This window comes from Oncorhynchus nerka, linkage group LG7, assembly GCF_034236695.1.
Source record: "Oncorhynchus nerka isolate Pitt River linkage group LG7, Oner_Uvic_2.0, whole genome shotgun sequence".
Classification (NCBI taxonomy): Eukaryota; Metazoa; Chordata; class Actinopteri; order Salmoniformes; family Salmonidae; genus Oncorhynchus; species Oncorhynchus nerka.
The window spans coordinates 18805496-18826840 of record NC_088402.1 but is presented as its reverse complement, the minus strand read 5'-3'; the positions used below and the strand labels follow the sequence as shown (position 1 = coordinate 18826840).

General features: G+C 45.5%; 1 protein-coding gene across 4 annotated transcripts in view; it reads left to right on the top strand.

The window, feature by feature from the left end:
• The window catches only part of LOC115131283 (TBC1 domain family member 5-like), a 44145-nt gene that overhangs the window by 18466 nt on the left and 4334 nt on the right, over window positions 1-21345 (top strand). For 3 of the 4 annotated variants that reach the window (XM_065020282.1, XM_065020284.1, XM_065020285.1), the window contains 17 exons: window positions 1539-1590; window positions 1729-1837; window positions 1918-2007; window positions 2146-2220; window positions 2952-3019; window positions 3159-3261; window positions 10959-11047; window positions 11162-11212; window positions 11753-11822; window positions 12298-12387; window positions 13827-13999; window positions 15666-15808; window positions 15913-16019; window positions 16727-16812; window positions 16953-17230; window positions 19324-19526; window positions 19631-19730. In XM_065020282.1, the coding sequence (XP_064876354.1) occupies window positions 1539-1590; window positions 1729-1837; window positions 1918-2007; window positions 2146-2220; window positions 2952-3019; window positions 3159-3261; window positions 10959-11047; window positions 11162-11212; window positions 11753-11822; window positions 12298-12387; window positions 13827-13999; window positions 15666-15808; window positions 15913-16019; window positions 16727-16812; window positions 16953-17230; window positions 19324-19526; window positions 19631-19730 (1887 nt within the window). The remainder of the gene's footprint in view (window positions 1-1538; window positions 1591-1728; window positions 1838-1917; window positions 2008-2145; window positions 2221-2951; window positions 3020-3158; window positions 3262-10958; window positions 11048-11161; window positions 11213-11752; window positions 11823-12297; window positions 12388-13826; window positions 14000-15665; window positions 15809-15912; window positions 16020-16726; window positions 16813-16952; window positions 17231-19323; window positions 19527-19630; window positions 19731-21345) is intronic. The other variant, XM_029662863.2, reaches the window with a different exon arrangement.

Here is a 21345-nt window from a genome sequence, read left to right as displayed (position 1 = left end):
TTCAACAACTGAGAAACAACTGAACAAGTTCCACAGACATGTGACTAACAGAAATGGAATAATGTGTCCCTGAACAAAAGGGGGGGGGGGGGGTCAAAATCAAAAGTAAGTCTGTATCTGGAGTGGCCACCAGCTGCATTTAGTACTGCAGTGCATCTCCTCCTCATGGACTGCACCAGATTTGCCCATTCTTGCTGTGAGATGTTACCCCACACTTCCACCAAGGCACCTGCAAGTTTCCGGACAATTCTGGGGGGAATGGCCTTAGACCTCACCCTCCGATCCAACAGGTCCCAGAAGTGTTCAATGGGATTGAGATCCGGGATCTTCGCTGGCCATGGCAGAACACGGACATTCCTATCTTGCAGGAAATCACGCACAGAACAAGCAGTATTTCTGGTGGCATTGTCATGCTGGAGGTCATGTCAGGATGAGCCTGCAAGAAGGGTACCACATGAGGGAGGAGGATGTCTTCCCTGTAACGTACAGCGTTGAGATTGCCTGCAATGACAACAAGCTCAGTCTGATGATGCTGTGACAGACCATGACGGATCCTCCACCTCCAAATCGATCCCGCTCCAGAGTACAGGCCTCTGTGTAACGCTCATTACTTCAACGATAAACGTGAATCCGACCATCACCCCTGGTGAGACAAAACCACAACTTGTAAGTGAAGAGCACTTTTTGCCAGTCCTGTCTGGTCCAGCGATGGTGGGTTTGTCCCCATAGGAGACAACGTTGCCCGTGATGTCTGGTGAGGACCTGCCTTACAACAGGCCTACAAGCTTTCATTCCAGCCTCTCTCAGCCTATTGCGGACAGTCTGAGCACTGATGGAGGGATTGTGCGTTCCTGGTGTAACTCGGGCAGTTGTTGTTGCCATCCTGTACCTGTCCCTAAGGTGTGCTGTTCGGATGTACCGATCCTGTGCAGGTGTTGTTACACGTGGTCTGCCACTGCGAGGACAATCAACTGTCCGTCCTGTCTCCCTGTAGCGCTGTCTTAGGTGTTTCACAGTACGGACACTGCAATTTATTGCCCTGGCCACATCTGCAGTTCTCATGCCTCCTTGCAGCATGCCTAAGGCATGTTCACGCAGATGAGCAGGGGCCCTGGGCATCTTTCTTTTTGTGGTTTCTAGAGTCAGTAGAAAGGCCTCTAGTGTCCTAAGTTTTCATAACTGTGACCTTAATTGCCTACTGTCTGTAAGCTGTTAGTGTCTTAACGACTGTTCCACAGGTGCATGTTCATTAATTGTTTATGGTTCATTGAACAATCATGGGAAACGGTGTTTAAACCCTTTACAATGAAGATCTGTGAAGTTATTTGGATTTTACGAATGATTTGAAAGACCGGGTCCTGAAAAGGGGATGTTTTTGCTGAGTTTATAAGAAAACATGCCTTTGTCAGAAAAGGGTGCATTGATCAAGTATTCAAACATCCATTATGTTGGAGCTGAGCTTCATTGTGCCACATCATTGGTGTCTATAGCGCCTTCTAGTGGCTGCATGTTTAATGCTTTTCATGTGTGTTTAACAGGAGGATCTCTGGATAGTAGCACTTCGTCTGAGTCCACTTTCCTCTCCTACAGGTAATGTGTGTAATTTATGTTTTGGTCCACGTCACAGCCAGATCTAATTCTCTGCATATTAGATTAAATAAAATTGGAAAGGGCTGAAAACTCACTAAAACCTCTTTATCTCTCTCATTACCTCCCTCCCCTCTAAAGGAAAGAATGGGATGACTTGTTTCTGAACAGTAATTACCTGACCAGGATCCGTCAGGCAGGCATCAACGGTGGATTGCGGAGCAGCCGATTCCGCAGTGTGTGCTGGAAGGTAAACCAGTCACAGACAAACATGGTTCTTGGGTGTCTGAAGGTACTTCTACCATGTGAGTCATGTGTGTTGTCTTCTAGTTGTACCTGGAGGTCCTTCCTGAGGATAAGAGCCAATGGATCAACAAGACCAAGGAGTTACGATCCCAGTACGAGAAGATCAAAGAGAGAGTGAGTTGGTGTGTGTGTGTGTGTGTGTGTCATGCGTTCACCTGTGCCTGCTCGTTTGGGTGAGCATCAACTCCTACTTTTTACTCTGTGTGTGTGTGTGTTCGTGCGCCAGTCACTGACCGCCTCTCCTCCTCCCAGCACATCACCAACCCCCGTAAGGCTGCAGGCCATCAGGACTTGGTGGTCAACAACCCACTCTCACAGGACGAGGGGGTAGGTGTAGCCTCAGTCTCTCTAGATACAACTCTTTTTCCAGAACCGTGGGAATGTAAATAACTATCACAGGACTAAGTGGGGTGTCCCTGTTGTAAATGCCTATTTAATATAATACCTTTAGGATTCCTTTATTATGATCTGTATACAGGTAACTGACAAAATGATGTAATGCCGGATATAAAGTAGATTGCTTCCACATGGTGTGTTTCCTGAGTTAATGGAGCAATTAACATCCCATGTTTAAGGTCATAAAAATGCTGGATATTATTTAGGCTACCATGGCTATGCCCCCATAGGATGACAATGCCCCCACCCACAGGGCACAAGATGTGCCTGAATGGTTGTTGAGCATGAAAACGATGTAAGCCATATGCCGTGGTCGTCTGAGTCACCAGATCTCAACCCAATTGAACACTTAGGTTTTCCACCTCCATCAACAACATTTCTCATGGAAGAATGGTGTCATATCCCTACGATAGACGTCCAGACACTTGTAGAATCTAGATGCATTAAAGCTGTTCTGGCTTGTGGTGCCCAGCACCCTATTAAGACACATTATGTTGGGGTGTCATTTACCCAAATGTCCTTGTATTGTGTATTGACCCCAATGGGGAATGGGAACCGTGTACAACATTTTATAATCAGTCTGGTCGTAGGAGGCTAGGTGAATAAGTCTATGGTGTATTTCCTGGTCCATATGTCATTGTGTTCTCCTCCCTCCTGTCCAGAGCCTGTGGAACAAGTTCTTCCAGGACAACGAGTTGAGAGGGATGATCAAACAGGATGTTATGAGAACGTGAGTCTGATTTAACATTTCTTAACTGTTAACCAGAGCTGTATTTAAATGTTTATCAGACTGTCATTCTCATATCTACTGTACACCTCTGAAATAAACACTATCTCTCTTCTCCCCCCCCTCTCTATTCTGTCTGTAGGTTTCCTGAGATGCGTTACTTCCAAGAGGAGGACGTAAGGACTAAGCTGACAGACATCTTGTTTTGTTACGCCCGAGAGAATGAACAGTTACTGTACAAACAGGTACCATTCCAGCATTAGTTAAGATTTCTAGAGGCACACATGTGTTAGATATGCCACTAGGCATGCTAATGCACCCCATAGACTAGACAGTGTACTGTCTTCATAGTGCTACAGACGGAGAGAGGACGATGACCAGTCAGTGTTCTAACAGGAAGTGACACACGTCTAGCCACTGGATAATGAAGTTTAATGATACCGGTCAATACTGAGAACACACCTCATGCATCACCCTGAAAGAAATGGGCCATTCGCTCTCTCAATTCAATTCAAGGGGCTTTATTGGCATGGGAAACGTGTTAACATTGCCAAAGCAAGTGAGGTAGATAATATACAAAAGTGAAATAAAAAATAAAAATGAACAGTAAACATTACACATACAGAAGTTTCAAAACAATAAAGACATTACACATTTAATTTAATTTATTTATTTATATACATACGTACAAATGGTTAAAGTACACAAGGGAAAATAAATAAGCACAAATATGTGTTGTATTTACAATGGTGTTTGTTCTTCACTGGTTGCCCTTTTCTTGTAGCAACGGGTCACAAATCTTGCTGCTGTGAAGGCACACTGTGGAATTTCATCAAAATTGGATTTGTTTTCGAATTCTTTGTGGATCTGTGTAATCTGAGGGAAATATGTCCCTCTAATATGGTCATACATTGGGCAGGAGGTTTGGAAGTGCAGCTCAGTTTCCACTTCATTTTGTGGGCAGTGAGCACATAGTCTGTCTTCTCTTGAGTGCCATGTCTGCCTATGGCGGCCTTTCTCAATAGCAAGGCTATGCTCACTGAGTCTGTACATAGTCTAAGCTTTCCATAATTTTGGGTCAGTCACAGTGGTCAAGTATTCTGCCACTGTGTACTCTGTTTAGGGCCAAATTGCATTCTAATTTGCTCAGTTTTTTTGTTAATTACTTGACACATTGGAAAGCATTATCTATCTTTTTGTTTTCTCGTGATTTGTTCAGGTCTAATTGTGTTGCTGTCCTGGGGCTCTGTGGGGTGTGTTTGTGAACAGAGCCCCAGGACCAGCTTGCTTAGGGGACTCTTCTCCAGGTTCCTCTCTCTGTAGGTGATGGCTTTGTTATTGTTACCTTTTAGGTGGTTGTAGAATTGAATGGCTCTTTTCTGGATTTTGATATTTAGTGGGTATCTTCCTAATTCTGCTCTGCATGCATTATTTGGTGTTCTACACTGAGGATATTTTTGCAGAATTCTGCATGCAGAGTCTCAATTTGGTGTTTGTCCCGTTTTGTGAAGTCTTGGTTGGTGAGTGGACTCCAGACCTCACAACCATAAAGGGCAATGGGCTCTATAACTGATTCAAGTATTTTTAGCCAGATCCTAATTGGTGTGTTGAATGTTATGTTCCTTTTGATGGCATAGATAGCCCTTCTTGCCTTGTCTCTCAGATCGTTCACAGCTTTGTGGAAGTTACCTGTAGCGCTGATGTTTAGGCCAAGGTATGTATAATTTTTTGTGTGCTCTAGGGCAACAGTGTCTAGATGGAATTTGTATTTGTGGTCCTGGCGACTGAACCTTTTTTTGGAACAGCATTATTTTGGTCTTACTGAGAATTACTGTCGGGGCCCAGGGCTGACAGAATCTGTGCAGAAGATCTAGGTGCTGCTGTAGGCCCTCCTTGGTTGGTGACAGAAGCACCAGATCATCAGTAGACATTTGACTTCAGATTCTAATAGGGTGAGGCAGACTTTACTAGTGCCCGCGCCAATTCGTTGAAGAGGGTGGGGCTTAAGCTGCATCCCTGTCTCACCCTGTGGAAAGAAATGTGTGTGTTTTTTGCCAATTTTAACCGCATACTTGTTTGTGTTCATGGATTTTATAATGTTGTATGTTTTAACCCCTACACCACTTTTCATCAAGTTGAATAGCAGACCCTCATGCCAAATTGAGTCTAAGGCTTTTTTGAAATCAACAAAGCAGGAGAAGACTTTGCCTTTTGTTTTGGTTTGTTTGGTTGTCAATTAGGGTGTGCAGGGTAAATAGCCAATTTGACATTTGCTCAGTACATTGTTTCCACTGAGGAAATGTACAAGTCTGCTGTTAATGATAATGCAGAGGATTTTCCCAAGGTTACTGTTGACGCATATTCCATGGTAGTTATTGGGGTGATCAGTCCTTGGTTCCAAATATTGGGGAAGATGCCAGAGTTTTAGTCTGTATATTTGATAATTTCATTAAGGATACCATGAACACCACAGGCCTTTTTGCGTTGGAGGCTTTTTACTTTGTCCTGTAACTCATTCAAGGTAATTGGAGAATCCAGTGGGTTCTGGTAGTCTTTAATAGTTGATTCGTATATGTTTTTGCTCTTTATTCTTTGTTATAGAGCCAAAAAGATTGGAGAAGTGGTTTACCCATACATCTCCATTTTGGATAGATAATTCTTTGTTTTTGTTTAGTGTTTTCCAATTTTCCCAGAAGTGGTTAGATTCTTCAATTACATTGAGCTGATTTCTGACGTGCTGTTACTTCTTTCTGTATTGTTTTAGTGAATTTGGTTGGACAGGTTTCTCAGTTTCTTGTATTCATCAATCATTTTCTATTTTAAATTTGATAGGGAAGCTGAGAGGTCAAGTATACTGTTAAGATTTTCTACTGCCAAGTTTACAGTGGAACATGTTACCCAGGAAATTGTCTAAAAGGGATTGAATTTGTTGCCTAATTGTTTGGTAGGTTTCCAAACTGCGTTTAATTAATGTTACTCAGTTCCTTTGGCTTTGATGCCTCAATCATGAGTATTGCTCTGTTAAAGTAGACTGATTTTGCTGGGGTGTCAGTGGGCTGACTTTTAACGCTCTGAGAGAGACTGGTTTGAGGTCAGTGTTAACCTCTTGCGACGAGCATAAATACCCCTAAACTTTTGCTATTCAAAAACGCAAGCTTAGCCTTTTAACAACACTGTCAACTCAGATTTTCAAATTATGCGTTACAGCCAACGCTAGACAAGCATTTGTATAAGTTTATCATGGCATAATGCTCTGCTAGGCTCTGCTGGCAGCAGGCAACATTTTCACGAAAATAAGAAAAGCAACCAAATTAAATAATTTACCTTTGAAGAATTTCAGATGCTTTCACTCAGGAGACTCCCAGTTAGATAGCAAATGTTCCTTTTTTCCAAAAATATTATTTTTGTAGGTGAAATCAACCGGAAAATGCAACACTTTCAAAATTTGCTCCATAATATCGACAGAAACACGGCAAACGTTGTTTAGGATCCATCCTCAAGGTGTTTTTAACATATATTCGATAATATATCCGTCGCGGCAATTGGTTTCTCATAAGCGATTGGAAAAATGGCTACCTCAGTATTTTGCTTGCTATATATGGTCCCTTACAGCCGTTCTTCAATGCTGTTGAAAACGTAAGCACAGCCATGAGGCGGTTTCAAAAAATGCTGCACTTCGTGGTTGGATTTTTATCTGGGTTTCGCCTGTAACGTCAGTTGTGAAAACGTCAGTGTTTCCTTTCCAAAGCTGTCAATTATATGCATAGTCAAGCATCTTTGTGACAAAATATCTTGTTTAAAACGGGAATGTTTTTCATCAAATTTTTAAGAGCGCCTCCTAGTCGCAAGAAGTTAAAGTAGTCTACAGTACTACTGCCAAGAGATGAGCTATAGGTGTACCTCCCAAATGTCACGAACTAGCTCAAAGCCCGTAACAAAAGGGAGATAACGTGGAGATAAGGAGTAACAACATATTTATTAAATAAGTAACTAAATATAATATACAATGGTGTGTGTAATCAGTAGTGTGAGTGTTTTGCATGCATGAATGTGATAATGCAGTGTGTTGAAAGATGCTAAAGCAAACAACCAAAAACAAAATCCATAAAGGTGTCTGCATGGAGAGAGTCTCCTCCATGAATGGGGAAGTGGTGTATTTATCCTGGGACACACCTGGCCCAGGTGTTTCCCATGTAGCTGACGACCCTCCCAACTCCGCCCACCGGCATCCTAATAAGGAAACAAGAACAAAGAGAATACGGCAGACAGAGTGGGAGGGGCGTCACATTCCCCCCCATAAACATACCAGCCTCTGCCTCCCAAATTGACACAGCCTCTGCCTCCCAAATTGACACAGCCTCTGCCTCCCAAATTGACACAGCCTCTGCCTCCCAAATTGACACCGCCACCTGCCCCAGCCAACCTCCTCCCCAGACCTCAGAAACCTTTGCGCATAGGAAGCAATGTTTAAGAGGAAAGAAGAACACAAGACCAGGAGGGAACAGACAGGAAAGATAGAACATCAGGGTCCTTAATTTTTACGTCAACTTCCAACGATTCATAGTCACTTCCCAACGTAACAGAATTTCAATCATTCAACCTTGTAGTGTTCAGCGATCTTCAACAGCTGTTCTGTAGTACATAATTCTAACTTCTTCTGATGGAAAGCGAATGATCTTGTCTACATGAGATACCATAGTCATAAGTAAATAATATTGCTCAACCCCTCTGCTGAGCACATCAGACCAGAACCAGAGAAATGACAATCACCCTGAGCACCACAGAAGAGAGATGAGATACGGAGCTTCCCCAAAACCTACAATAACTCAACCATAGTCTTCGTGCGGATTTTCGGTGGGTATTTACACACTGTAGCATGCTGGCAAGGAAATAGAACTCCCCAGCATGCTGGCAAATTCCACCAAGCCACGGATGTGCCCCCGAGACAATTGTTCAGTCCAGACACCACACAAAAATAAAACATTTATCCATGCCCAACATATTTCAAAACTGAAAGTCGCTAAGCCTATCAGGGGAAAAAGGCTATAGCTCCAGGTAGCAAGTTCCACTACCCTACCCAAATCTCCCACCGAGGTACACAGCCAATTTACTCACCTCAGACTGATGTCCCAACAGCAAGTAGAACAAGAGTTTCCAGGCTGGGCAGGTCCTGGAAACTAACCATTATACTCCAACGCAGCAAACAAACCAAACAACAAAGGCAACCAATACTGGGCCTATCAAACTCACACAATATGCAAACATGTGCAAAACTTAACATTACCTCCATGTTCTCCCAAACCAATACGTTCAAAGATCCCGGATAGGCTCCCACTTGTCACGAACCATAACAAAGAGACAACGTGGAGATAAGGAGTAACAAAACATATATTTATTAAATAAAGTAAACTAAGTACAATATACAATGGTGTGTGTAATCAGTAGTGTGAGTGTTTTGCATGTGTGAATGTGATAATGCAGGGTGTTGAAAGGTGCCAAAGCAAACAACCAAAAGGCCACCAAGATACACAACAAAATCTGTAAAGGTGTCTGCATGGAGAGAGTCTCCTCCATGAATGTGGAAGTGGTGTATTTATCCTGGGACACACCTGGCCCAGGTGTTTCCCATGTAGCTGACGACCCTCCCAACTCCGCCCACCGGCATCCTAATAAGGAAACAAGAACAAAGAGCGAATACGGCAGACAGAGTGGGAGGGTCGTCACACATAGGAGTCCCCTCGAAGCCTACCATTGACTATATATATTACCCAGCGTGCGACAGAGCTGCAGGAGTTGTGAACTGTTTTTGTTGGCTATGTTGTCATAGTTGTGCCTAGGGGGGCATATGTGGGAGGGAATGCTGTCACCTGCAGGCAGGTGTTTGTCCCCCTGTGTGCTGAGGGTGTCAGGTTCTTGTCCGGTTCTGGCATTTAGGTCGCCACAGACTAGTACATGTCCCTGGGCCTGGAAGTGATTGATTTCCCCCTCCAGGATGGAGAAGCTGTCTTCATTAAAGTATGGGGATTCTAGTGGGGGGATATAGGTAGCACACAGGATGACATTTTTCTCTGTTAAGATAATTTCCTTTTGAATTTCTAGCCAAATGTAAAATATTCCTGTTTTGATTAATTTAATGGAGTAAGTTAGGTCTGCTCTATACCAAATTACATACCCCCTGAGTCCCTTCCCTGTTTCACACCTGGTAGTTTGGTGGATGGGACTACCAGCTCTCTGTAACCTAGAGGGCAACCAGTGGGTCCGTCTCCTCTATACCAGGTTTCTTGCAGGATGACAATGTCTGTATTACCGATTTCTTTGGTGAAGTCCGGGTTCCTGCTCTTTAAGCCAAAGGCAGATGACCTCAGGCCTTGGATATTCCAGGATGATATAGTGAAGGCTTTTTGTTCGATGAAGTGTCCAATGTTGTTGGTCGTGGTTTGGCCTCAGGCCAGTAAGTGTGAGCAGAGCCTGCTGAGCATCTGGTAAATGCCATTGGCTTGGGCAAGTGTAAGAGTGGGGGTTGGGCCTGTTTGCCCGCTCACTACCTGGGCGTATGTGTGACTCATGTTGAGGCCCTCTTTGCAGGGGTGGGGTGCATGGGGTGGGCAGGAGTGGCATAGGTCTGATCTGAGGGGGCCTAAATGGGGTGTGGGCATGGTTGACGTGGGGGGGTGTTGATTGGTTGGGGTAGGGGTGTGGATGTGTCTGGGGGTGCTGTGGTCTGGATGTAAGTCCTCTTGGTGTGGGTCCTCTATGTGTAGGTCCAGGGGGGGGTCCTGCAGGTCTGGGAGGGTGTCTCGCTGGTCTGGGTGGGGTGTCTAATTGATCTGTTGCTCCTGTGTGAAGTGTTGGGGATACGTTTGAGAGCAATGTCCTTTAGAGTCCGGGCAAAGGTGGACACTGCTGCCTTGTAGAGGTGGACCTGGTCATAGAGGCTGTTCAAGTCCAGGGTGGAGTGGTGGGCCAGGAAAACATTTGGTTTTGAGGCACAGTCACGGGAAATACTTGCATTTACCTGCTGTATTGTGGCAGGGTGGAAGTCTTTTTGTGGTAGCAGAGTGGAGATAACCACTTGTGCGTTGGGGAAAGTAGAAGAAGCCTTTTTAATCACTCCCTTCAGTGCTGTGGCCACCCTTTCCTGCTGTGCTCTCAGGTTGTTTGTGCCTGTGAGTATTATTATGTGGCTAGGTGAACCTAGTTGGTCCTCAGACAGAAGGTCTAGGGTGCGCTGGGTGTTTGGACACCAGAGTTTAGACACACTGTGTTTGGGGAAAAAGGTTTTTTTCTTTTATATATTTCCCATTTGAGTCCATAAGGAGTACAATCTGTGTCTTGTGTTTGTCCTCAGTGAGTGTGGGGGGGTTGTCAGAAGGGCTATCGGGGGGGGGTGCTCAGAGGGGGTGAGAGCCGCTAGGCTTGGGGTTCTTCATTTGTCTGTTCTGCTGTGATGTCGACTCTATGGTCAGGGTCTGGTATGGACTGTTCTGCTGTGGTGTCGAGACTTTTGTCAGGTGCTGAGGTGGGCTGTTCTGCTGGCTTCTCTGTGGAGGTGGCCACCTCTAGTGGGTTGTTCTTTGTCACACGCCATCCCCCTCAACCTCTCCTCCAGCAGTCTGATCGTCTCTCTGGCGCGCTGTGTCTCTCTGGCGCGCTGTGTCTCTCTGGCGCGCTGTGTCTCTCTGGCGCGCTGTGTCTCTCTCTCTCTCAATACAGAACACACCTCATACATCACGCTGAGAGAAACGGGCCATTTGCGCTCTCTTACGCTCTCTCTCTCTCTCTCTCACACGCTCTCTCTCTCTCACACGCTCTCTCTCTCACGCTCTCTCTCTCTCTCACGCTCTCTCTCTCTCTCACGCTGGCTCTCACGCTGTCTCTCGCTCTCTCTCGCTCTCTCACGCTGTCTCTCGCTCTCACTCTCTCTCACACTCTCTTTCTGCAGGGAATGCATGAGTTGTTGGCTCCTATTGTGTTCGTCCTACACTGTGACCATCAGGCCTTTCAGCACGCCAGCGAGACCGCCCACCCCAGGTCAGTCACACCTGCACTCCTCCTCCACATTGACTTCCCTTCAGTTTAACCCTATCCTGTCCATTCCTCGAAATTGGTCTGTAATGATCTAATGCTTTTGTCTTTGGTCCACAGTGAGGAGATGCTGTCTCTACTGAATCCTATGTTCCAGGAGCATGATGCCTAGTGAGTTAAATATTCATTATTCTCCTACATTCATCACATCGTAGGTCAGGGATGGCCAACTGGTCTTTAGGCCTGTGAACTAATTTCACTTTTATTATCATGTTTATATACATTTATATTTTAGGAACTCAGTCAGGGTCTCAACTTACTATTGAGAGTTAGAATAGTAAAATACACTAAATTAGCCTTTGTCAGCTAAATGTTTTTTTATTAAATAGTTGGCCGCTTGACTACCTTACCAAACTTGAACTATGACCGGGGTGGGGTCCATTGATCATCATTTACCTCAACCCTGTGGCAAAATGTGTAGAATTGCATGAAATGAACATAAACCCACATTTTGTTTTTATCTTCGCTTTCACGAGGGGGGCAGGTAAAATGTTTTGTCTGCGGGGGGGCCTCGTGATCAGTTCTGTTTTTTTTGTGGCCCCTACCCCCATCAAAGTTGCCCATCCCTGTCCTAGGTGATGGCAATAATATGAACAGGTCCGAGAGACTTCTAACATGAGACATTCTCATCTGTGTGTCTTTGTTGTGCAGTGCCATGTTTTCCCAGCTGATGGAGACAGCAGAACCCTGGTTCTCCAGCTTCCAGAGGGAAGTCAGAAGGGTCAGTAGTAGTAGTAGTACTCCTGCTAATACTCTTTAGTTGTAACACTCACCAGCTATTTTTGTAAAGACCTGTCAGAAACACTCCGCCAATGGCTTAAATGAGCTCAATGGAATACATTTTCTTTACGTTGCATCTATAAGAACGCTGAAGCTTTGTTGGGGATTTAACAAATTGTCTCAACACTTGTTTCACAAGACAGAGAACTTATTTTGGTGGTTGTTCCTTTTTTTGCGGAATAGAGAAAAATGATCATTTAATACAGTTGACAGATTTACAAATTTAAATGCCCTGAAATGAAAGCAACTTTCAAAAATGAACACTCAGATTATGGTGATATTATGTCTGATCTCACAAACAATGTAGAGTATTAATAGACCTGGAGCATGTTGATTTTTCATCTGAGGGTACCCCTCTATTGATACACAACAACAGTAATTCATTTCTACATTTTATTTCTCCTTTATTTAACCAGGTAGGACAGTTGAGAACAAGTTCTCATTTACAACTGCAACTTGGCCAAGATGAAGCAAAGCAGTGCGACAAAAACAACAACAACAACAGAGTTACACATGGAATAAACAAACATAGTCAATAACACAATAGAAAAATCTGTATACTGTGTGTGCAAATGAAGTAAGGAGGTAGTGGTGAATTAATGACAATTTAGCAAATGAACACTGGAGTGATGGATGTGCAAGTAGAGATAGGTATTTCTAGGATATTTACAGATGGGATGTGTACAGCTGCAGCGATTGGTAAGCCGCCCTGACAGCTGATGCTTAAAGTTAGTGCGGGAGATATGTCTCCAACTTCAGTGGTGAAGCAGTCTAGACGCCGCAGATGAATGAAGGTAGACGGAGCGGGTAGGCCTAGACGGAGCGGGTAGGCCTAGACGGAGCGGGTAGGCCTAGACGGAGCGGGTAGGCCTAGACGGAGCGGGTAGGCCTAGACGGAGCGGGTGAGTGCAGGTAGGCCTAGACGGAGCGAGTGAGTGCAGGTAGGCCTAGACGGAGCGGGTAGGCCTAGACGGAGCGGGTGAGTGCAGGTAGGCCTAGACAGAGCAGGTAGGCCTAGACTGTGCAGGTAGAACTAGACAGTGCCGATATGGTAGACCGAGCAGGTAGGCCTAGACAGTGCCGATAGACCCTAGACGGTGCCGATAGACCCTAGACGGAGCGGGTAGGCCTAGACGGAGCGGGTAGGCCTAGACGGAGCAGGTGAGTGCAGGTAGGCCTAGACAGAGCCGGTAGGCCTAGACAGAGCTGGTAGGCCTAGGCTGTGCAGGTAGGCCTAGGCTGTGCAGGTAGACCCTAGACTGTGCAGGTAGACCCTAGACGGTGCAGGTAGGGTAGACCCTAGACGGTGCAGGTAGGGTACACCTAGACGGTGCAGGTAGGGTACACCTAGACGGTGCAGGTAGGGTAGACCTAGACGGTGCAGGTAGGGTAGACCTAGACGGTGCAGGTAGGGTAACCTAGACGGTGCAGGTAGGGTAGACCTAGACGGTGCAGGTAGGGTAGACCTAGACGGTGCAGGTAGGGTAGACCTAGACGGTGCAGGTAGGGTAGACCTAGACGGTGCAGGTAGGGTAGACCCTAGACGGTGCAGGTAGGGTAGACCCTAGACGGTGCAGGTAGGGTAGACCTAGACGGTGCAGGTAGGGTAGACCTAGACGGTACAGGTAGGGTAGACCTAGACGGTGCAGGTAGGGTGGACGGGTAGGGTAAATTTGACAAATGTAATACTTAAATTCCCACAAATTCCTGAACTCTTATTCATTATTTGTCCGTGTCAGTAAAATGTTTTATACCTAATGGATTTAAAACCAATTCAAAAAGTTTGGAGTATCTTTATCCATTCATTAGGATTGTTTTTAAACCGAACACTTTTGATAACGTTGCTAATTCTAACGTATTCCAGCATTGTATGTTATGTTCATGTTTCATGTTATTCCAATGCTGTGATGACGCCGTCTAAACCTCGTGTTGACGTTCTCCTCAGGGAAAGGAGGAAATGCTAACCAGCATGCCGTTTGCCCGGCCGCAAGACTTGGGGCCGTCCGTTGCCATTGTAACCAAAGTGAACCGCATCCAGGACCAGCTGGTGAAAAAGCACGATGTGGAGCTGCACATGCACGTCAACCGCCTGGAGATCGCCCCACAGATATACGGCATGTGAGTATCGCCACCTGTGTTTGTGTGTCTGGGTCTAAGTGCATGTGCGTATGCGTGTCTTTATTGTGTGTGGTGTGTATTCGTCTATCTCTAGTCGGTGTGTATGTGTGTGTCCGTCTGTGTGTCCGTCTGTGTGTCCGTCTGTGTGTCCGTCTGTGTGTCCGTCTGTGTGTCCGTCTGTGTGTCCGTGTGTGTCTGTGTGTGTCCGTGTGTGTGTGTGTGTGTGTGTCCGTCTGTATGGATGGTGTGTCCGTCTGTATGGATGGTGTGTGTGTGTCTGTGTGTCCGTCTGTATGACTGGTGTGTGTGTCCGTCTGTATGACTGGTGTGTGTGTCCGTCTGTATGGATGGTGTGTGTGTCCGTCTGTATGGATGGTGTGGTGTGTGCGTGTCAGTCTGTATCTCTAGACGGTGAGTGCTTCTGTATAATGTGTCCGTCTGTATGGATGGTGTGGTGTGTGCGTGTCAGTCTGTATCTCTAGACGGTGAGTGCTTCTGTATAATGTGTCCGTCTGTATGGATGGTGTGGTGTGTGCGTGTCAGTCTGTATCTCTAGACAGTGAGTGCTTCTGTATAATGTGTCCGTCTGTATGGATGGTGTGGTGTGTGCGTGTCGGTCTGTATCTCTAGACGGTGAGTGCTTCTGTATAATGTGTCCGTCTGTATGGATAGTGTGGTGTGTGCGTGTCGGTCTGTATCTCTAGACGGTGAGTGCTTCTGTATAATGTGTCCGTCTGTATGGATGGTGTGGTGTGTGCGTGTCGGTCTGTATCTCTAGACGGTGAGTGCTTCTGTATAATGTGTCCGTCTGTATGGATGGTGTGGTGTGTGCGTGTCAGTCTGTATCTCTAGACGGTGAGTGCTTCTGTATAATGTGTCCGTCTGTATGGATGGTATGGTGTGTGCGTGTCGGTCTGTATCTCTAGACGGTGAGTGCTTCTGTATAATGTGTCCGTCTGTATGGATGGTGTGGTGTGTGCGTGTCAGTCTGTATCTCTAGACGGTGAGTGCTTCTGTATAATGTGTCCGTCTGTATGGATGGTGTGGTGTGTGCGTGTCAGTCTGTATCTCTAGACGGTGAGTGCTTCTGTATAATGTGTCCGTCTGTATGGATGGTGTGGTGTGTGCGTGTCGGTCTGTATCTCTAGACGGTGAGTGCTTCTGTATAATGTGTCCGTCTGTATGGATGGTGTGGTGTGTGCGTGTCAGTCTGTATCTCTAGACGGTGAGTGCTTCTGTATAATGTGTCCGTCTGTATGGATGGTGTGGTGTGTGCGTGTCAGTCTGTATCTCTAGACGGTGAGTGCTTCTGTATAATGTGTCCGTCTGTATGGATGGTGTGGTGTGTGCGTGTCAGTCTGTATCTCTAGACGGTGAGTGCTTCTGTATAATGTGTCCGTCTGTTTAGTGTGTTTGCTCCCACTCATCTGTTTACTGCGTGGGTGTGCATCTGTTCAGTGTGTATCAGTCTCTCTAGTCGGTGTGTGTCCGTCTGTATAATGTATGTGTGTGTGTGTGTGTGTGTGTGTGCGTCTGTTTAGTGTGTGTGTGTGTGTGTCTGTTTAGTGTGTGTGTGTATCCGTGTATATCTCTAGTCAGTGGGTGCGTCTGTTTTGTGTGTGTGTACACGTGTCTTTATTGTGTGCGTATCTGTGTATATCTCTAGTCGCTGGGTGCGTCTGCTGTTTGGCCGTGAGTTCCCCCTGCAGGACCTGTTGGTGGTGTGGGATGCCCTGTTCGCTGACAGCATCACCCTAGACCTGGTGGACTATGTCTTCGTAGCCATGCTGCTCTACATCAGAGATGCCTGTAAGGACCTCCCTCACTGCCCATCAATCAGCTGTCAATCAGTTAGTCAGCTTGTCAGCCAGTCAGCCTGCTAACTGTTTGTGTTGTTCCCCTGTCTGGCTCAGTGATAGCGAGTAACTTCCAGACCTGTCTGGGCCTTCTAATGCACTACCCACCTATAGGAGACATCCACACCCTACTACACAAGGCTTTGTTCCTCCGAGACCCCAAGGTAAGAGCTCACACACATTTCTGAGAGACATGAGCAACACACACCTCTACTTGGTTGTTTTTCCACCCTGAAGGTGTGTGTTGGAGACGGCAGGGTCGCTGCCCTGACGGTGTTCTGGTTTGTTATGAGCTGTCCTGACTTATGTCCCTTCACTGCCCAAATGACATCCAGCCAACTTGACACAACTGTGGGAAGCATTGAAGTCAACATGGGCCAGCATCCCTATGGAACGCTTTCGACACCTTTTAGAGTCCATGCCCTGAAGAATTGAGTCTGTTCTGAGTACACAATAATAGGAAGGTGTTTTTAATGTTTTTGACTCTGTGTGTATTGGCTAGGCCTTCTAGTAGTTAATAAAGTAACCTTATTAGAGTAAAATAAATATGCTGGTTATGCAGCGCTGTCGTTGGGTCCACTCGGGTCTATCAGCTGTAGTTACATAGGCCAGAGACCTGACAACAATCCAACAGGACCTGACCCAGATGACAAGTTAGAATTTCAGAACCTGGTCCGGGTAATATCAGGTCCGCCCGGACCCATTAAGACCTCTAGTTCGTAGTGTGGCATGGCGATGTTATTCAGAGTAGTTGGCTCAACCACATGGAGATCTGGGACCATGTGAGACCACACACACTATTTTTCACAGCGTCTCTATTTTATCACTATTTAAGCTGAGCTGTATTCACTGTCAATACCTTTTCCTTTAGAACAATCCTCGGCCGGCCAACTACCAGTTCCAACAGAATCTGGACTATTACAAGACCAGAGGGGCAGACCTGGTCAACAGCACCCGGTAAGCTTGCTTGCACACACACACGAGCATGAGGGACAATGATCGTAATAACCACACACACACACACACACACTTTGTTGTTTCACAATATCTTCCTGAACTAACTTTCTTTTTTCTCTCTCTCTCTCCCACCCCCTCAGTGCCAGTGCCAAGACGGCTCCTCTCAACATCAACAAAGTCTCCAGCAGCCTGCTCAGCTTTGGGAGGAAGCTCATCGCCCCAGCCATATCAGGGGGTGTTGCCAGCGTTATCTCTCCAATCAACAGCGAGATTCGTTCTGCCCCCTCCCCCCTCACTGCAGCCCCCCGCCCCCAAACCGAGCCCATGTTCTCTGGCCACGCCCCCCTGCAGACACACTCCCAGTCCCAGCACCAGCGCCTACTGAAGTCTGAGAGCATGCCAGTCTACCTGAGCCAAGGTGAGGGTTGGGAACACATACACACATAATCTAACAGGTATACTAGGACATTGATGCTCACACATCCATCCATACAGAATCTTAGAAAATATATTTGTATATAATATATTTTTTCACCTTTATTTAACCAGGTAAGCTAGTTGAGAACAAGTTCTCATTTACAACTGCGACCTGGTCAAGATAAAGCAAAGCAGTGCGACAAACAACACAGTTACACATGGAATAGTTACACATGGAATAAAGAAGCGTGCAGTCAATAACACAATAGGGGGAAAGTCTATATACAGTGTGTGCCAATGGCGTGAGGCGGTAAGGCAATAAATAGGCCATAGTAGCGAAGTAATTACAGCTTAGTAAATTAACAATGGAGTGATAAATAGCAGATGATGTGCAAGTAGAAATACTGGTGTGCAAAAGAGCAGAAAAGTAAAATAAAAACAATATGGGGATGAGGTAGGTAGATTGGGTGGGCTATTTACAGATGGACTATGTACAGCTGCAGCGATCGGTTAGCTGCTCGGATAGCTGATGTTTAAAGTTAGTGAGGGAATTGTAAGTCTCCAGCTTCAGCAATTTTTGCAATTTGTTCCAGTCACTGGCAACAGAGAACTGGAAGGAAAGGCGGCCAAAGGAGGTGTTGGCTTTGGGGGTGACCAGTGAAATATACCTGCTGGAGCGCGTGCTACGGGTGGGTGTTGTTATCGTGACCAGTGAGCTGAGATAAGGCGGAGCTTTACCTAGCATAGACTTATAGACTTATAGTCTAGGTACCTTTTACTGAGGAGAGGCTTCCATCTGGCCACTCTACCATAAAGGCCTGTTTGGTGGAGTGCTGAAGAGATGGTTGTCCTTCTGGAAGGTTATCACATCTCTACAGAGTAACTCAGGAGCTCTGTCAGTGACCATCGGGTTCTTGGTCACCTCCCTGACCAAGGCCATTCTCCCCCGATTGCTCAGTTTGTCCGGGCAGCCAGCTCTAGCAAGAGGCTTGGTGGTTCCAAACTTCTTCCATTTAAGAATGATGGAGGCCACTGTGTTCTTGGGGACCTTCAGTGCTGTAGAAATGTTTGAGTCCACCTGAATTTACCAATCAAGTTGAAGAAACATTTCAAGGATGCACCTGAGCTCAGTTTGAAGTCTCATAGCAAACGGTCTGAAGAATTGTGTAAATAAGGTATTTCTGTTTTTAATATTTAATACATTTGCAAACATGTGTGTAGATTGATGGGGGGGGGGGTTATTTAATCGATTTTAGAATAAGGCTGTAACGTAACAAAATGTGGAAAGATTCAAGGGGTCTAAATACTTCCGAATATTCGTGGTAATGACTGTTTCTAACCAGAATAGAAAGAGTGGGAGGCACCAGTGCACAACTGAGCAGGAGGACAAGTACATTATTACAGACATCCTCTTTCTATTCTGGTTAGAGCCAATCATTACCACGAGCCCGTCCTCCCCAGTTAAGGTGCCACCAACCTCCTGTGGTGTGCTCGAGCGATAGACTCACCCTCCTGTATGTTAGATGTAGTTTCAGGCGGAGTCTCTCCACCCACATTTTCTGACACACAAGGTAACTGCTACCATAGCAACCGCTTGTGTGCATATGTGTGTGTTGCTGTGTTTTTGCGTCCCCTTTCAACCGTTTGTTTAAACCCTGATCTCTGAGCATCACAGCACTGTTGGCTTTGTAAAGTATTTTCCTCCTGGTTAATTTATCACCAATGAATCCATCAGTCAATTGCATTGAACTTTCATAAGGTCCACATTCACACTGGTCTTAACCAATCACTGAAAGATGCAAGCCAGCAGAAGTGTGGTAGTCCAGAGTTGAATAGTATAGTGCCTTCTTGGATGCATGTTATACCACTAGTCAGGAGAGACTGGCTCTGACTCAAAACATTCTCCTTCGCTGCAGTAAGTAGGTTGAACCTGCATACAGTCATCACACACTCATATGTTGAGGAGATTTGAACATTGAGGAGGTAAGAACAGGATCAAGGTTGGTGACAACAGCACTGGTTCATCGGTTCTCTCTCTGCTACTCACAGCCCTCATCTGTTTGTCTTTGTGTTAATCTTTTCTCTCTTTTTCAGGCCAAACCTACAGGACAGTTAGCTCCTCCCCCAGCATAGAGAGTCTCTCTGGGGGACAGGGTCACACCACAGCGTCCCCGCCCCTTCCTGTCTCCAGGGGAAGTGACATCAGCACCTTGTCCCCACCCCTCTCAGCCACCAAGAAGGACTCCTTCTTCAACATCACTCGCTCCCACAGCAAGACCATGGGCAAGAAAGAGGCCGTGAGTATCTCTCTTTTTCTCTTCATCTTTCTCTGCAGGTCTCTTTCCTAGCTCATATTTCTCACTCTCTCCCTCACACTAAGTTGTTCCCTCTGTGTTGTCAGGAGGAGGAGTTGGAGGCCCAGGTGTCCTTCCTGCAGGGTCAGATCAATGACCTAGAGGCCATGAGCAAGTACTGTGCCAAGATGATGAACACACACATTGGTAAGTTTCCCTACATATATTAACATGCACCTTGAGTTTAACAACCCTGACACATCAGTGGATAGATTGCACATCCAGTATCAACACACACATCTGTGAGGTTCCAATGATAGCCTGTGAGTTGCGCTATAACCACAATGATGTTTTGAACAATCTAGTGATTGAACCAGTAAACAGGTGTAATCAGTTGTCGTTAAAACAAAGGCTTTTGTTAACTGTCTGTTACTGCTGTATCAAATAGTGTTTGTCACATGCTTCAGTGAAAGTGAAATGCTTACTTACCGGCCCTTTTCCAACAATGCAGAGTGAAAGATAAAATGTCAAATTAAATAGAAATAGTGACACGAGGAATGAAGAAACCGTGTCTGAATACCCATACTTGAGTCCTAAATAGTAGGCTGTTTGAGTATGCGAAAAAATCAAGTAAACCTTAAATGCCCGGATGTCATACTCATTTCAGCTTTGACAACAGTTAGATATGGGGGTGTGCTACTCAAATCAACAGCTGATCAGTTAGACATGGGGGTGTGCTACTCAAATCAACAGCTGATCAGTTAGACATGGGGGTGTGCTACTGAAATCAACAGCTGATCAGTTAGACATGGGGGTGTGCTACTGAAATCAACAGTTGATCAGTTAGACATGGGGGTGTGCTACTGAAATCAACAGTTGATCAGTTAGACATGGGGGTGTGCTACTGAAATCAACAGCTGATCAGTTAGACATGGGGGTGTGCTACTGAAATCAACAGCTGATCAGTTAGACATGGGGGTGTGCTACTGAAATCAACAGTTGATCAGTTAGACATGGGGGTGTGCTACTGAAATCAACAGCTGATCAGTTAGACATGGGGGTGTACTACTGAAATCAACAGCTGATCAGTTAGACATGGGGGTGTGCTACTGAAATCAACAGTTGATCAGTTAGACATGGGGGTGTGCTACTGAAATCAACAGTTGATCAGTTAGAAATGGGGGTGTGCTACTGAAATCAACAGTTGATCAGTTAGACATGGGGGTGTGATACTGAAATCAACAGCTGATCAGTTAGACATGGGGGTGTGATACTGAAATCAACAGCTGATCAGTTAGATATGGGGGTGTGATACTGAAATCAATGAATAGCAGGAAACTACGCAATCGCGCAGGACGCAGTTTCAGTAAAATATGTTTTATAGTATGTGCATTTTTGAAAGTCTAGTATAGTTTAAAAACCAGGATGTTCTACTTTCAGCTCTTCTAGTAGAATTCAATGTAGACTTTTCCACAATGCATTGGAAAAGCTGGGCTGCTGGCGAGCCACAGTTCTCTTTAAGTAGTCAGACAACAAAAGTCTACCGTTTTTGTTCTCCTAAAAATGATGTTGCAGGTCTTTTTACCCTAAAGTGGATTTCTGTTTTCTCATTAAGTTGTTTATTGTTCTCTTGGCAATCAGAGCTTTTAAACTAAATACTAAACCATGTTTTGATTTCTGAATGTGTTGGCACCGAGGACTCATTCCCAATGATCACTCCTTTAGTTTAGTATGTTGCTGTCCAGCAGTTCTGAATTTGCAATGCAGCTGACGGTCCACGTTTTCCTGTGCCTTTTGATTTGAAAGGTTTTAGTGTGTGTAC